At 42.8% G+C, this 16,532-nt stretch overlaps 1 protein-coding gene across 5 annotated transcripts in view; it reads right to left on the bottom strand.

Annotated features, from left to right (window-relative positions):
* COL12A1 (collagen type XII alpha 1 chain) overlaps positions 1–16,532 on the bottom strand; it is a 123,093-nt gene that overhangs the window by 46,038 nt on the left and 60,523 nt on the right. For all 5 annotated transcript variants that reach the window (XM_081904779.1, XM_081904782.1, XM_081904781.1 and 2 more), the window contains exons 26-34: positions 15,629–15,768; positions 10,330–10,459; positions 8,573–8,709; positions 6,519–6,651; positions 6,376–6,402; positions 5,348–5,490; positions 4,136–4,265; positions 1,502–1,641; positions 562–691 (exon numbers count right to left, since the gene is read on the bottom strand). In XM_081904779.1, coding sequence (XP_081760905.1) covers positions 562–691; positions 1,502–1,641; positions 4,136–4,265; positions 5,348–5,490; positions 6,376–6,402; positions 6,519–6,651; positions 8,573–8,709; positions 10,330–10,459; positions 15,629–15,768 — 1,110 coding nt within the window. The remainder of the gene's footprint in view (positions 1–561; positions 692–1,501; positions 1,642–4,135; positions 4,266–5,347; positions 5,491–6,375; positions 6,403–6,518; positions 6,652–8,572; positions 8,710–10,329; positions 10,460–15,628; positions 15,769–16,532) is intronic.

The following is a 16,532-nucleotide window of genomic DNA, read 5'->3' as shown; positions in this document are numbered from 1 at the left end:
TGGAGTTGAAGCAGGGGGCGGAGCGCCTCCTGCATGATGCAGGAATCGTCTCTCGATCACAACCCCTTCCCTTCCTGGTAGGAGGAAAGGCTTTTTCTCTTTAACACTACAGTTAATTGGAAATAAGTTCCAACAAATAAAATTGCATTTACTTCCAAGTAAACATGGATAGGTTTGGGATGTAAAATAGTGTAATCCTATAGATATTTAACCTGGCAGTACTTCCCACTGAACTACACAGACACAAATAAGATTGCATTGAAAACTCATACATGGTGGCAGAGACCTTATCACTCAGAGGGCTCTAAATTCATGTTCTTATCCTACTCTGCATTAGAGAATTGCAAAATACCCTTTCACAGGTCCCTGTCCATAGAGGGAAGTGTGTGCAAAAGGGCCTCAAAAGGTTTCATCTTAACTATCTGTACAATAGTATAATATGGTGCAGTTAACTAAGTTAATTAAAATAAGTGGGTTTAAGTAGCTCAGCACTGAATTGTGGCTCAAAGCCCAATGCCTCAATATTTTATGAAAAAGACAAAACAACATAGTGTTACTTACAAGTTTTCCCATTGTCAGATGCTCGCCCTCCATCACCTTCTGGGTAAACAGGAATCACAGTTACTTTGTACTGTGTGTCAGGCTGGAGATTTCTTAGAACTGCATAATTTGTGTTGCCTGGAACAGTTGCCTGTTGGGTCACAAAAGGAAAAAAGGAAGAGGGAATGGTTTTATTGGGCTACTTTCTACCATGTAAGGACTGATCTTCATGTTCAAAGGACAACAAGACGAGCCAGCTTAGCCCCGCAGTTCCATCAACCAACGCATTGCTTGGATCGGGTACTGGCTGGTTTGTGGTGGTGGTGGTTGTTGTTGTTGCTGATGCTGCTGCTGCTGTTTAAGGACAACAAGACACCTTCCTAGAATTAAGAAAGTTCAGCATGCAACAGCAGCAACTCACCAGGTGAGGCGGAATCGCTACCTGGCAGGTGGGTCACTGTTGCTTATTGAAAGGGAGAGGGGCATGGTACTGGGGAGTCTGGTGTGGTACAAATGCTCCAGCAGAGCAAATCTGGAGGCCCTGCCAGTGTGTGTGCACCACTCTAACCTTTCCCATCTCCTTGCTGGTAAACAAAAGAAATTTACCCACCAGGAGGCTAGAGTAGTAGCTCTGTCCACTCCAGCAAGCTGTTTCCTGCATGCAGGGAAAGGGTTGCTGCATGTTTTAATCTGCCCTGCCAGATGTCAACAAAAAGGGTTGTGCCCTAGCTTTCTCCCTGGCTTGCCATTGCTCTATGCTCATAGAGTAGGAGTCAAACATATGAACTCCTCACCTGTACACTTAAGTAATACAGTCCCAAGAGGGTTGTACCATACACAATTTTCTGAATGGAAAATTCAGCTCTAAGTGGTGCCCCAGCCCAATTATGAAACCACCTCTAGCAAAAAACAGTTGCAAGTGCAGGGCAAGTATGAAGTATACAAAAGTAAAAAGGAATACCAGTTCATCTGCACCTCCCGCCACTGGTGCATAAAGCAACTTGTACTGACGAGGGTTCCCTTCAGCATGATCCCATCGAACATTCAATGTGCTGGTAGTTGGATCATAGACTCTGAGGTTCTTCACAGTGTTGAGAGGTTCTGAGATAAACAGAATTCATTGTCAGGCTCAGAGAATCTTACTATTGTGCATCATGTTGCCTTCTTATGTGAGTGGCTGTGCTTAGCCTTGGTCAGTGACAAGTAACACTTTGTCCAAAAACTACACTTTGGACTTACAAACACTTGCAAGATGAATCTAGTCTGCCATACTTGAGCACAAAGGGAGTTGAAAAATAGGAGATGCAGTTCCTTGCTGCTGGTTTGACTCACAGGGAGGCTTAGGAAGGAAAGAACAGCTATTCATCCTTCCAACCCAACAGTTAGCCTGGCATGCTGCTCATGGCATGACTGAGTTGCCACTTGTTTTGTGTCTTCACTCTCAAGGGATGGGGCAAATGTGAATTATTGGAAGGAGCCCTGGGGATCATCTACTCTAACTGTCCCATATGGGAATCAAACCTGTAACCTTGGCATTATCAGCACCACACTCTAACCAACCGAGCTATCCAGTTGTAAAATACTGATGTAACTCCATAATGTAGATATGGGGATAGAGAGGGAAGGATTTGTCAGTTTCAGTTCTGTTTCTCACTTTTCCCAACTTAAATTCCACATTTTGCAGAAATTTATGTTCATTTGTTTGTTTTTTAAAAAAACTCCCTCATGAAATTCATCATTTTAGTTAAAAATTCTCTTAATAAATAGATTTTATATGCATTTTGATTAATGTACACATTTTTGCTAACAATTATCCCTACTGCATTTTTGTATGTTTTTTTTTCACTCATGTGTTTATCTTTATTCACACTTTCTACAATAGATGCATTTTGGTAAAACAAAAACAAAAATATTGGTCGGAGAACTGCAACGCAAAATTTGGATATATGTGAATTTCAAAGGATGGCTGTTCTCATATTGTTTTGGAAAGGGCCAATTTGATAGTTTAGCCTTTAAATGACAACTGATTTGAATTTCTCCCCCATCCGTAGATAGGGGGTTTATTTTCAGGTCCAAGGGCTGCTTTCCCTTGTGGGGAACTTTCCAGTAACAGGCAGGGCTAGAGGCAAAAGTGCAGAAGCAATGGATTTATGTCTAGTGAGCTACATTCCAGCCATGCAAAAATCAGAGGCTTCAGTAGACACACAAATCTCTATCCCTCTGTTCAGGCAAATGAGAGGAATTAGCATACTGCAAAGACACATTCCAGCCAGGCAAGAACATTTAAGGAAAGCATAGAGCAGAGCCAGTAAGGTACATGGCTTGGGGAATGGCCTAGGGGGAGCCTCAAGGGCTAGATAGAATGCCTGGGGGCCACATTTGTCCCCAAGGCCTGTGGTCATAGTGAAAAGACAGGATTAAAATAAGACTAATAAATATTCTTCCCCACTCTCAATAATACAGTGTCCCTTATGACACATACCCTTGAACTATTCCTACCATGTTGCCTTCCACTCTTTGGACTAGTGTACTTATCTACTTGTCTCCTACTGTTAAGAAAAAAAGTTATTTCTATTCTAGGTAACTACGAAGTATAATTTGTCTTAATAAAATTCATCTCTCTTGTTCTAGCCAACCATGTCAGAACATTCAGAATGTTCCTCTTTCGCATAAAACTAAAGTTTGAAAATTTCAAAAGATAATTGTGGCAAATTAATCAAGAGCACAGTTTTTGGAGAACATGTACACATACTGGCTGCAGTTTAAAAAAAAAAATCCGGGATTTATTATCCTTGAGTGAAATCCAGTGAGTAGTAATGATAAGCATCCAAAAGAACGTTGACACCAAGGGACTTTCCAGAATGTGGAATAAAAGGAGCACATGTCTTTGAAAGAACTAAATTTAAATAGAGAGGAAAGAGGGAAATGTGAAATATTCATATAAAAGGGCCAGGCACTACAGCAGTGGGAGCAGGTAGCCATGCTGGTAGATATGTTTTGCTTTTTTTTGTTGGATTTAACAGGCTCCATGTGTGCTCCCAGTCTGAGTGATATAGCTGACAGACATTCATCCTTAAGCTTAATGTTGTATTACTTACTTAAACAAAAATAACAGAGTATTGGGATGTGAACTCTGCCACCTATTACCAGTGACAACAAGGTCACTGACCAGCAGGTTTCCCTGAAAACTGTGTAAATGCATTCAGCAGTCCAAACCTGGAAAAATAAGTCTGGAAGGTTGCACCACAGATGAGTAAGAATTGTGTGATGATTGTGCAATAAAAAAAAATCATCCAGAAAGACTATCCCCCCACACTCTCTTTTATACACAAACAAAAAGAAAAGCTGTCAAACCTCTAAGATAAGGATTACAGATATTTTCAATATAAAATCAGACGTGAAAAAAGAAGAAGATATTTTCACTTTCAGAGCAAGTTTTGGCATTTCTCAAAAAAAGGGGGGGTTGCACACAAAGAAATGAATATCTGTGGGGACTTCAACAAAGGAAAAGCCAAGCCTGCCAACTTTATAAGTGATTTAGCATTACTCTTGCATAATTCTTCACAAATGAGAAAACCAAAGTTGTTTTACTTACTGGTTTTGCCACTGCCTGTCATTCGTCCCCCTTCACCTTCTGCATATATGGATGAAACCGTAACACTATAACGGGTCTCAGGTTGCAGCTTCTGTAGTACAACACTGTTCTGCCTCCCTCCTACTGTGGTCTAAAAAACAATGGAATGAAATGTAAATTGAAGGAGCAGGCAGCTAAATTCCAAAGATGCTGAAAGGATACAGTTTGTATATACTACAAGTATACAAGTTTCTGTTTTCCAGACAATACTGTCTGCCTAAGTCAATATACATTGTTTGACTTTTTCCTTCAGTGGATTAAAGAAAAAATACCAGAACTGCATTAGTCATTTGTTAAACCCATGTGAATAAAATATTAAATGTTAAATGATCTGAGCTCTTTATGGATCATCTTTCTTATTTCTACATATTAGTTAGTGAGTACAGATCTCCAAGTCCTCAATCTACAGCTAAAGGGCATATAAGGCCAATTCTGCTACCCAAAGAAAATTAACCTTGATGTTTATTGGAACAGCGAAACATGATGATTCCCACATTGTCTCATGATCTAAATGCTTTGTCTATGGGCTCCAAAGAAATATCTTTGGCTTGTGTTGTGGCCAGTTGGACAGATATTGTCAGCATTTACAAAGACCAGACGCAACAAAGTTCCTACATAAAAAGCATTTCCATAAAGAGAAAAGCATGTACAAGTAATAAATGAACAAGTAATATAAACACACTAGGAAGCTGTGAATACACACAGCAAAATAAGAATACAAGAGTCCTGTTGGAGCAGAACAAATGCCTGTCTAGTCAGCATTCTGCTCCCACAGTGACCAACCATATTGCATACAACTGTGACACATGACAATTTAAAATAATCTACATGCTTTTTCACCGTGGTACGTCAGAAATCTGCAGTGTTTGAAAGAGCCTTTGGACAGAACACCCCAGTAAAAAGCAACCCCTGGCAACTGTTTGTTCTGCAGGCTCTGAGAAACTGATATTTGCCAGATTACATCTGAAAGACCACCATGAGTCATCTTGTGGGTTCTACTTATACAGGAAACAAATCCACTTTCTTTGATTTTGTAATATAAATACTTTTTTGCAGAACTGTAGAACATGAAAACAAAACAATCTGACAAGCTCATGTTTTCAAAAGCAGATATTTGTTCAGGAGCACAATGCTGCTTTCCCCCCATTAGAGAATAGTTTCAGAGTTGGTTACCGATTGTTCAGCACCATCGCCAGTTGTAGGTCGATAGGTGATCCTGTACCGCTGCACTCGTCCAATGGCAGGATCCCATTTGACAGTCAGGCTATTGGACGTTGCATTGTATACCTGAAGGTTTCTTGGGGGACCCGTTGGAGCTGAAATGAATTTATTAAAGGGTTGTTTAGCAAATAGATATAACAAACAACATATAATGAGTCATTCTACATGACATTACTGAAAATCAGCAGCAGCACCACCACCTTGGAATAACAATACACATATAGGGGCCTGCTGAGAACAATAAAATCCACCCAACTGCAGAATTTGGGCAAGATTATATCAAAATGACTTATACAAGAAGGGGCAAAGGAGAATTGAATGGAAATGTTGCATGGAGCTAAACATGATTAACATCACCAAATATACAAAAGTTGATATTAATTCACCGTTGTCACTTTTTTTTAAAGCCACCCTATCCTTTGTATGGGTGGAAAGTACTTCAGTGGACATAGGGTAGTGGTAGCAACTTTTTTCTTCTGGCTGCATTACCTCAAACCACACACCCTCTGAAAAGCCTGCTGAAGTTCAGGCAAACCTCCAGAGCAACATCCCACAACGCATGAGAGAAACTCAAGAAGGGACAAAGCCTGTGTACACACAGGAGTACTTTCAGCAGTAGAGATTAAGACAGTGGTATCTTCCCAGTAGTGATGGTGAACTCGGGGCAGGGGCAGGGGGAACAAAGTGGCAGTGGTGAATTGGGGGAACTCTAGGATGGCAGAAGATCTACAGGTGTATGCACTGCCACCAACCCAGAGGTCACTTGACCTCATCTCCACCTCACCCTGACTAGCTAAGTGCTGCCACTGCCAGAATGACACCATTGCCTCTGCCTCTCTACCCTTTTATGAGTCACCACTAAGTATACTGTACAGAAACATTGGCTTCTCTGCATCCTGGCTTGGTTTGGACTAGCTCTGTCTTTTGGTATCTGTATAATCCTCACATATAAAATGTTATTAATGAATTCAGGCTCTTACCTGCTGTTGTCAGAGGCACCTCGGGCACTATAGGAGGGGGAGAAGCACAAACAGGGCAAGTTTGCATTAAAAACATGTCTTTCATTTGAATACTATTGTTACAAATTGTAATCCATGAATGAATGCATTTCAGAATTTCTTACATGTGGTCTCACTGCCAATCAGTTCATCACTCTCTGATTCATCGGGATAGATTGCAGTAACTCCAATCTCATAGAGTGTGTCTGGGTTCAAATTTTCAAAAACTAGAGTATTTTCATCACCGTTAAGAATTGTCTTTGAAAGTGACAGGGGATGGGGGGGAGGAGAAAGAAAGTTACTCATTGAGGCAATATATTTAACATTTTTCATGGACTAGAATAGATCTTTTAAGTTCTTTAAATACAGAAATCCATCTACAGACAATTGACCAACAGTGATTTATACACAGTTGTGCACTACAGGAAGAGGTTGTTATGTCCTTGAAAAATTAAGCCAACATGTTGGATAAATCTACAACCCTATGTCTTTCAGAGCAAGGAGACCATCATCCTATGAAGTATTAGTCTCCCCCACCTCTGCCAATGGCCACTTTATGACAGAAAACTTTTCATAAACTACACTGAGGGAAATTAGGAAGTGTATGAACATACCCCAGCTTCTGCTTCCAGTTTATTCATAAAGAAACCACAAGCTCTGATTCACACATAACACTAGGCCAGCCACTCTGTCATTTGTTTCCACATTATAGAAAGACAGTGAGTAATATGGGGACTGTTTGAGCTGCATGCACCAGCACACGGCGTGTCCACAGGCTAATTTATCCAACCATGATTTTATGGTCAGCTTTATGTGATAATGAACCATTTTATATGGGCAGTGACGGATAAACCAGCCTCATATAACCAACATGCTTAACTCTAAGTAATGCATGAAGGAGTTAAGAAGAGTAAGCTGCTCTGCCAGGCTTAGCTAAGTCACACCTCTTCACCCTTGGAGGAACATTTACCAAACTCTTTGCTCTTTTTTTCTTCCACCACGTGAACTCTAGTAAGGATGTCAAAGCTAGATGCTCCAAGCTTAGACCACATGGCTTTAGCAAGCCATCTTTGTGTTTCTATACAAATAATTTATAAACATTTTACTACTTTTTGAAACTAAGTTGTATTGCCTGTCTTTTCTTGCTACTGCATGAAAAGCGCATGAATCTGAACTCTGAAGAGTTTTTAAGTAAACCATTTTTAACTTACCAAACTTGTGGTCTCTTTCTATACTAAAGGAAGTAAGTAACTTTGGAAGTCATTTAGAAGGGGATATTTTAAAGATCTAACAGCCTATACTTCCATGCTTTACTTTACTGCATGTTCTGTGATTTTAAATCTCTGTTGGGGATCATTCACTTTACCTCCCTCCAAGTGAGTTCCTTCTGCATACTGAAATGGAGAAGGTGAGGGAAGAGATGGCAGTATGATCAGCACACAGCAGCAACTCAGGCAGAGGGTGGTTAAGTGAGCAGTGCAACCCCACCATAAAAAAGGTAAAGGGGCGCCTAACCGTTAGGTCCAGTCACAGACGACTCTGGGGTTTCGGCGCTCATCTTGCTTTCTTGGCCGAGGGAGCTGGCGTACAGCTTCCGGGTCATGAGGCCAGCATGACTAAGCCACTTCTGGCGATCCAGAGCAGCGCACGGAAACGCCATTTACCTTCCCACCGGAGCGGTACCTATTTATCTACTTGCACTTTGATGTGCTTTCGAACTGCTAGGTTGGCAGGAGCAGGGACCGAGCAACAGGAGCTCACCCCATCGTGGGGATTCAAACCACCGACCTTCTTATCGGCAAGTCCTAGGCTCTGTGGTTTAACCCACAGCACCACCCGCGACCCTACAGTGCCACCATACTATCCACTAAAATTGATCACCAAATGGACCATTGCACAAAAAGTGCAATACTATCCCTGAGAACTCCCTAACTGGATAGAGAGGAAGATGGGGTGCCAGGAGGCAATATTAACTGAGCTAATCTATAGTTGCAAGGAAGAGAACACATACAGTCACTTATGTATACAAAAGGATTCAGTGTGTCTCCAGACTTAATGAAAAAACCGGTTCCCTAGGTATCAAAAGTTTAGAAAACACAGTGACCAGTTTAACATTTCCAGCAAACAGCATTAAACACACAAAAAGGGTTTAAAGTGATTGATTTTGGGGTTATCTTACCTGTAGTTTCTCTTCACCTGGTGGTCCCCATTCTACTCTGTAGAGAGCTACATCAGGTGCTCCATGGTCCCAAGTACCTCTGAAACTTGTCTTGGTTACTTGATCAGTTCTTAGATTTTGTGGTGCTGGTACCGGTACTGCCAGGAAGGGAAAAGGAAGTGAGAAATTACCTCACAAGAGGAAAACCCCTGCAAACTAAACATCACTGGAAATGCAAGGTTATATGCAGAGACTAATCCACCACATAAGACGTTTGGAGTTTGGACACAAACCACATGGGGAATGTACAGAACAGTTACATACCATATACTCATAGGGTGAAATCCTTAATTTCTCTAGAACAGCAGAGATTTTTTTTCCTACAGTAGGATTGTCAGGCTCAGTCTTTTGGCTCCACAGTCTGCACATTGCAGAATGCTTCTGCATCTGCCATGCCCAGAATCAGAATATGGCAAGACTGGATATCCGCCTGGGGCCTATGGGTAGTTGAGGAGCTCAACAAGCCCATTTTCACTCAAACTACAATACTGTACATGGAAACAGGAGTTTTAAAACCTCTTCTTTATCTTCCATAGTGCACTTCTCTATCTGTTCAACATCCTTCCCCCACCCACCCCATGTTTGTGCCAGTTATGAAGTCTCTAGTCACATCTTAACTGCTTCCAGTCAGGGGTAGTCACAGAAATGGCATCATAGTGATTTTTATCTATAGAGACTGTATGTGGATATAAGCTGTCTCAAGAACATGCTTCCTTTATAAACTGAGTGGTGCACTGCAGATGAGTACTGGAACAATCCTACCCCAGTGAACTCTGTTAAGGTGGGTTTGCAGGGGCTCGGTGTACATGGACTGACAGTGTCCACAGTGTTCTAGCTGGGATATGGCCAATTCTATGTTGTCCCCTTTGGCCCTTTTCTCTGCCTTTATGAAACCTCTTCAGGTTTCTGGTCCTCACCTATGTTATTGTCATTATTTATGTTGCTGCTTTTCCCATACTGCACATCCAACTTTATGTTTTCTTTCCCTGTGTTCCTCATGAGTCCTAAATACCAGACCTCCAAGTGATCTGGGGTGCAAAAGTTCATGCCAGGTGTGCCCTACAAAGTGTCCTCCCACTGTTATGTGAGTCTACCATGCCTGTGGGCAGTGGCATGAACTGGCAAATGAAAAAGTTGATCCTTTGCAGCTTTCTTCTTGAGAACCAAAGGCACTATTCACAACAATATACCTGAGGAAAACTGTACCAAAGACACTGTTTAGTCACTGCAGTGGGCGTTATGCCAATCCTGATGCTGTGCCAGAGAGCTAATTAATCGCTTCTACAATGCAATTTCTGGCAGCATGCCTGATAGGAGCTATTGCCAGGGATACTGTCTGGATTTGAATCCATGATCTCATGGGTGAATACAGTTCCTATGTTAATGGCAGCATGCTTGTTACTGACCAATTCGTGGTTGCTACATATACTGTAGAGGTGGGAGCTAGGATGATGATTGGGAGAACAACCTAAGTCTCCTCATCTAGAGTCATTCTGGTCTAGGCCAAAAACTCAACATTTTAAACCCTACATTTCTTTAAGAAACTGACACAACTATGGGGAATTTTTGGTACTCCAGATGTTGCCAAACTACAATTCCTATCATCCTTGGCCATGCTTGCTGGGGCTGGTGGGAGTTCTAGTTTAGTGACATTTGGTGGGCCAAAGGTTTTCTGCACCTGATCTAAGAAAACCTATTAAGCAATAGAGTTGACTTACAAGTGGTGCCTTCTGCAGCTACTGGCATAGACGGTCCTTCATCATATACTGCAACGAGCTCAACATTATAGAGTGTTTTTGAAAAAAGATCAGGGAGAACTGTGCTGGTCTGAGAGGGATCCACTTCCAACTAGACATAAATAAAAGAGATTTATTAAAACGCTGCTTTTCTCCTTACAACATCACTTTCATACTTTTGTTTTCTATGTGGTTGACAGTTCAGGACTATCCTTACAAAGCTATTCCTGGTGGATAGATATCACTGACGACTTGTGGTGAACTTGGTACTAATCTGTTTTCAGTATTTACAAATGAACAGCATCAAAGTGTGTTAACCTGAATATATTTTCTTTTATCCTTCTCCATGATCTAGGACCATCATCCCTAGTGGCTGAAGCTAACAGGAGTTATTGTCCAAAAACACATGGAGGGACCAAGCTGGGGAAGGCTGCTATAAGGACAAAGCCCTGAACTTTTCCCAGCCTTCAATTTAATGAGTGTTCATGATGGTGCTTTTTGTCAAGCTGTTTCACCAGTCTTGCTGTGGTACAATATTCACAGCCGTTCAGTCCTGTACAGTGGTATCTCTGGTTACGTACTTGCTGTGTTATTCTAAAGCACCAATGCGGCAGCAAGCAAAGGCTATAGCAGCCAAGTCTGCTGCTTGTGGCTGGAAAGCCAAACAGGAAGTTTGTGACTGTTGCCATGGGAACAAAGGGGCAGTCCATTCTGTACTGAGCACCGGATGTTAGCTCAGTGGGTTTGTCATATGACCTGTACAGGATGTACATGGGTGGAGTGTTTTGGAGTCTCTCTCTGTCTGTTGAAGAGAGCCGACATGTTTACTGTATGACTGCTTAAAGACACAAATAAAGACATGTAGATACGTTTCTATATGTGTCTGATTCCCCTCCCTGGGGATATGCAGGGAGCAGGGAGAAGGAGGAGAAGCAGTTGGTGTGTTTTCCTCACAGCCCAAGGAAAATCGCCGGAACAGACCTCGAGTATGTTGTTTCCTGCCGGGAGTCGCCGGAGGGAGGTCTAAGGAATTCAGCCGGTGCCTGAACAGATAGGCACATACCTCAAGACGGGCTAGAATTCCAACAGTGGTAGCAGACGCCGGTTGCTGTTTTCATCGACCTCTGCATCAAGAAGTTGGCCTCCATGGAAGCCTGAGGTGAGAAGGCTGATTCTCTGCAGCCAGAAGCTGACCAGAAGGAAGGACAGCCAAGCAACGGAGCCCAGGTATGAGATTTTCGGGCTTAGAAGAGTGAAAGCAGATTGAGTTATTCTCTGCTTCACGGGGAGCAGCGTTTGGGTAAAACAGCTCCAGTCAAAAGAGAAACCGCATTCCAGACATTCCTGTGGTTAATCCTGTTCAAGGGAAGGAATGCTGTTGCTTAGCAACGAAGGCCATGCCTCAGAGAGGAGAAGTGAAAGTTAAAATGGAATGTTTTGACTACACAGTCTGAAGAGCTCTTGGAAATTTCCAACGCAGCTAGCGTTGAGAGCTGCCAGGTGGCACAGAGTGTAAACAAGCCAGCTATTGGATTTTAGAGGCTTGTGTTTGAGAGTCAGTGCAAGGACTCAAAATGGATGCCAAGAGGGGGGGAGGCCTGCCTACTCCAGACCTCCTGACCAGTGACAATTATGCATCTTGGTCTATTAAGATGAAGGCCCTGCTGCAGAATCAGAGACTGTTTGGGGTGATTGAAAATCCCATTCCAGCAGCACCAACGCGTGCTTGGGAGTCACAGGATGTGAAGGCCAGAACTGCTATAATTCTGTGCGTGTCAGATTCGCAGTTGATCCACATACAAGATTTAGACCACGCGAAAGATGTTTGGGATACGCTGAGACGGACACATCAGAGAGATGCAGGTTCTTCAGCGTTGCTGTATTTTGAGAAGCTGACCAACCTGAGGCTTGCGCCTGATGGAGATGTTCAAGCGCACCTGACGGAAATGAAATTTCTGCGTCAACAGATGGTGGAACGTAACTTCCGTCTGCAGGAGGAAGTGTTTTGCTTCATGGTGATCAACAGCCTGAATCGGACTTACAAAACGGTTGCCAGTCAGCTGGGGTCTCTCCCAGCAGCGGATCTCACTTCGGAGAGGGTCTTTGCCGTGGTTCTGAATGAACATGACAGACTTGCCGCCCTGGAAGTCAAGAACAGGGGGAGCCTAGAACGGAGTTCTAACGCCCCCACTGCTGAAGCTACTGGAGGAGACGCTGTAGCTTTGAACCTTGTCCGATGCTACAATTGTGACCAGACTGGGCATCTTCAGCGGAACTGCAGGAAGCCACGTAAGAACAGAGGAGCTAAGGCGAGCTCCACAAAGTCTGAGGCGTCAGACAAAGGTCACACCACGCCAAAGGCAAAGACTGCAAAGGCTTTGATGTCGCTAAAAGCCACACCAGAGGTGGGAAACTTCTTTATCCTAGACACCGGATGCACGCAGCATATGTGTCGACACAGAGGACTATTTTCTACGTTTGAGAAGCAAAGCTTCGCTGTACAACTAGCCAACGGTCAAGAGCTGGAAGCCACCGGGATTGGAACTGTGTATCTTAAAAGTCTGAACTTGACTATAAGCAATGTTTATTTGGTTCCAGAGTTGAAGTTTAATCTGCTCAGCGTTTTGCAGATCGCCAAGAAGGGACTAAAACTGTCCTATGATGATCAGAACTGCAAGATCTACAAAGATGGAGAGCTGTATCTTTCTGCCAAAGAGAAAGATGGACTGTATTTGTTGACTTTTGATCAAAGTGATTACATGGAATGTAATTCTTGTGATTCTAACATGATTTCTTTTACAGGTGTAGCCAAGAAGAACACCAAGCAGGTCACCTCGAGGGTCAACAGGGCATTTCAGCGGGTGTATGCTGATGTGATTGGTCCTCTAGCGCCTTCTAGAGGCAATGCAAAGTATTACCTAATATGTGTTGATTCTTTTACAGGTTTTGTCTGGCTTTATCTTTTGGAGAGACCGAAAGAAGCCTTAGAAAGGTTCAAAGAGTTTTGTGACAAGGTTAAAAATATGCATGATGCTGACATAGATTGTCTTTGCACAGATGAGAAGCCAATTTTCTTTTTGCAGGAGTTCCAGAGGTTCCTGAAGAAGAAAGGGATAAGACACAAAACTGCTAGTTCCGAAGAAGCTTGGAACAAATGTGTTTGTGTTAGGGTGAACAAAGAATTGCAAAAGGGAATGCATGCGCAATTGCTAAGTTCACATCTGCCACATGAGTACTGGGCTGAGTCGCTAATGTCATTCTGTTACACGTGGTTGAGAAAGTTTTCAAAAGAGTTGGGAAGTTCTCCTTTTGAGAAACTGTTCCACAGAAAACCTTCTGTTGCCCATTTCAAGGTTTTTGGGTCTCATGTGAGAACAGAAGCTCCAGGTGGAGTAAAGAATGCCAGAGGCATTTTTGTGGGTTATGAAAAGGGTCTCTACAGAGTAATTTTGTCTGAATCTGGTCAGGTGATTCTCACAAAATTTCTAGAGAGTGCTCCTGAACAGGAGAGAGTGATTGTTCCAACATTTCCCACAGGTGATGATGATTCTGATGATGATGATGAGTTTGATCTTATTGAGTTCAGTACTACTGATGATGACAGCGATAGCTCAGACAGCTCAGTTGTCACAGTCATTGAGAGGAAATCTCACACAATGACTAAACCCTCAGAAGAGGAGGATGAACCACTGTTTACAATTGGTACTGGTTCTCCAAAGAGTCCAAAGGCTGAACCAGAAAGTAGAGAAGAGCAGCACCTCTTACGTAGGTCTGAGAGAGCAACGAAGGGTGTACCACCCAAGAGGTATTCACAAGAGTTTGCTAACTTATGTGTTGCTGTTGTAAACGACCAAGGTCAAATTGAAGCTGTGTCTGAGTCAGAGAAAAAGGCACAACAGAGAGTTGCTAACCAAGGTAATGCAGAAGCACTCATTCCTTGGAAGTCACACAACCAGAGAGGTACATTGGTAAAACCAGTAGCGGGTAGTTCCAAGGGTGGAACTGAAACAACAGGGGAATGTTATAAGTATAACAACTGTTTGTTTTCTTCTCTGGATGACGCTTTGCTCGCAGCACGCATTGATACTTTAGGGGGAGTATGTTATTCTAAAGCACCAATGCGGCAGCAAGCAAAGGCTATAGCAGCCAAGTCTGCTGCTTGTGGCTGAAAAGCCAAACAGGAAGTTTGTGACTGTTGCCATGGGAACAAAGGGGCAGTCCATTCTGTACTGAGCACCGGATGTTAGCTCAGTGGGTTTGTCATATGACCTGTACAGGATGTACATGGGTGGAGTGTTTTGGAGTCTCTCTCTGTCTGTTGAAGAGAGCCGACATGTTTACTGTATGACTGCTTAAAGACACAAATAAAGACATGTAGATACGTTTCTATATGTGTCTGATTCCCCTCCCTGGGGATATGCAGGGAGCAGGGAGAAGGAGGAGAAGCAGTTGGTGTGTTTTCCTCACAGCCCAAGGAAAATCGCCGGAACGGACCTCGAGTATGTTGTTTCCTGCCGGGAGTCGCCGGAGGGAGGTCTAAGGAATTCAGCCGGTGCCTGAACAGATAGGCACATACCTCAAGACGGGCTAGAATTCCAACACAATTTAATGAGTGTTCATGATGGTGCTTTTTGTCAAGCTGTTTCACCAGTCTTGCTGTGGTACAATATTCACAGCCGTTCAGTCCTGTACAGTGGTATCTCTGGTTACGTACTTAATTCGTTCTGGAAGTCTGTTCTTAACCTGAAACTGTTCTTAACCTGAAGCACCACTTTAGCTAATGGGGCCTCCCACTGCTGCTGCACTGCCGCCGCATGATTTCTGTTCTCATCCTGAAGCAAAGTTCTTAACCTGAGGTACTATTTCTGGGTTAGCGGAGTCTGTAACCTGAAGCGTATGTAACCCAAGGTACCACTGTATCCTCATACTGGCTTGCTTCACATAGCTTTTTTCTATATTCCTTGGTCACTTTTTATTTTTTTTAAAAACTATTCCTTTTGCAAGCAAAGTACACATGCTAGCCATTGTCACTCTTTTACTGCTTGTATCTATAACGTAAGAATCCTGTGGCTTAGCAATGCTAACTTCTAAGAGAAGAACAATCCATATATGTTGGTTCAGTACCACTGAAACCAAAGGATTTAAATTTGTTTAAGAGGGGAAATAATTTTACGTATCAGGAACTCAGTCATCTGATTGCTCCTTAATAACACTGCTGCAGGTGGTCATGCTGTAATACTCCACTTAAGCTATCTTCACATATTAGCTAAAATTCACCTACCTCTTTCACGTCATCTTCCCCAGCTGCTTTGTATCTCAGTATGTATTTCCGAACTTTCCCTGGAGCACGTTCCCAAATGACTCTCATGCTGCTGTGAGTAATATCTCTTGTCATTAGGCTTTTTGCTCCACTTAAAGGTACTGTCGAATAATCAGACATACCGGCAAGAATATTAAACGCCATCCCCCAAACAGGTTTATATTTTGGCAAATATTTATCTTTAAATCTCCTAGTCCATGTAACTTTTACATTCATATTAAAAAATTAATTGAAGTGAGAATGCCACCTTTCAAACAGATTTTACAAGTTATTGAAACAATATGTAAACCAGAAAAACATGCTTATGGGAGGTAAAAATGGGCAAGTATATATACACAATAAGAAATGGTTATTCTAATAAAAACCTTCAATTCTCCAGAGGGGGAAAAAACTATCATCTATTCCTAATACGCCTTATGCCTGTGCTATATGAACAGCCATATCTAAAGGCTTCCCATGGAGAATAACATGATATGTGCCTTTTTCAGAACATCTTTGGAATTGTTTTTTAGCAGCCAAATTTCAAGCACTGTATGGGTACAGTAGCACTATCACATTTTATGTATTAGTGGAAGGGTTTAGTGACAATAATCCAAGCCCATAGAATGTGTCTAAATAACTGAGTAATAGTATAACTATGCAGTGGTGGAGCTTCATGCTCCGGCACCGGAGGGTGGAGAGCAGGAGGGGCTGGGGCTGGCATGCATCCTGGGGGTGTGACAAGCATCCTGGGGGCATGGCATGTCGCCTGCGGGGGCGTGGTGCCCAGTGCAGATGGGGGAGCAGCCGCAATGGCACCCCACCGGGATTGCGCTGCCATGGCAATGCGCTCCCACCGCACTCCTGTCCTCTGCCAGTGTAAATA

Source organism: Podarcis melisellensis (assembly GCF_964234715.1).
Source record: "Podarcis melisellensis genome assembly, chromosome: 3".
Lineage (NCBI taxonomy): Eukaryota > Metazoa > Chordata > Lepidosauria > Squamata > Lacertidae > Podarcis > Podarcis melisellensis.
The sequence above is the reverse complement of the archived record's forward strand: the minus strand, read 5'-3'. Positions and strand labels throughout refer to the sequence as shown.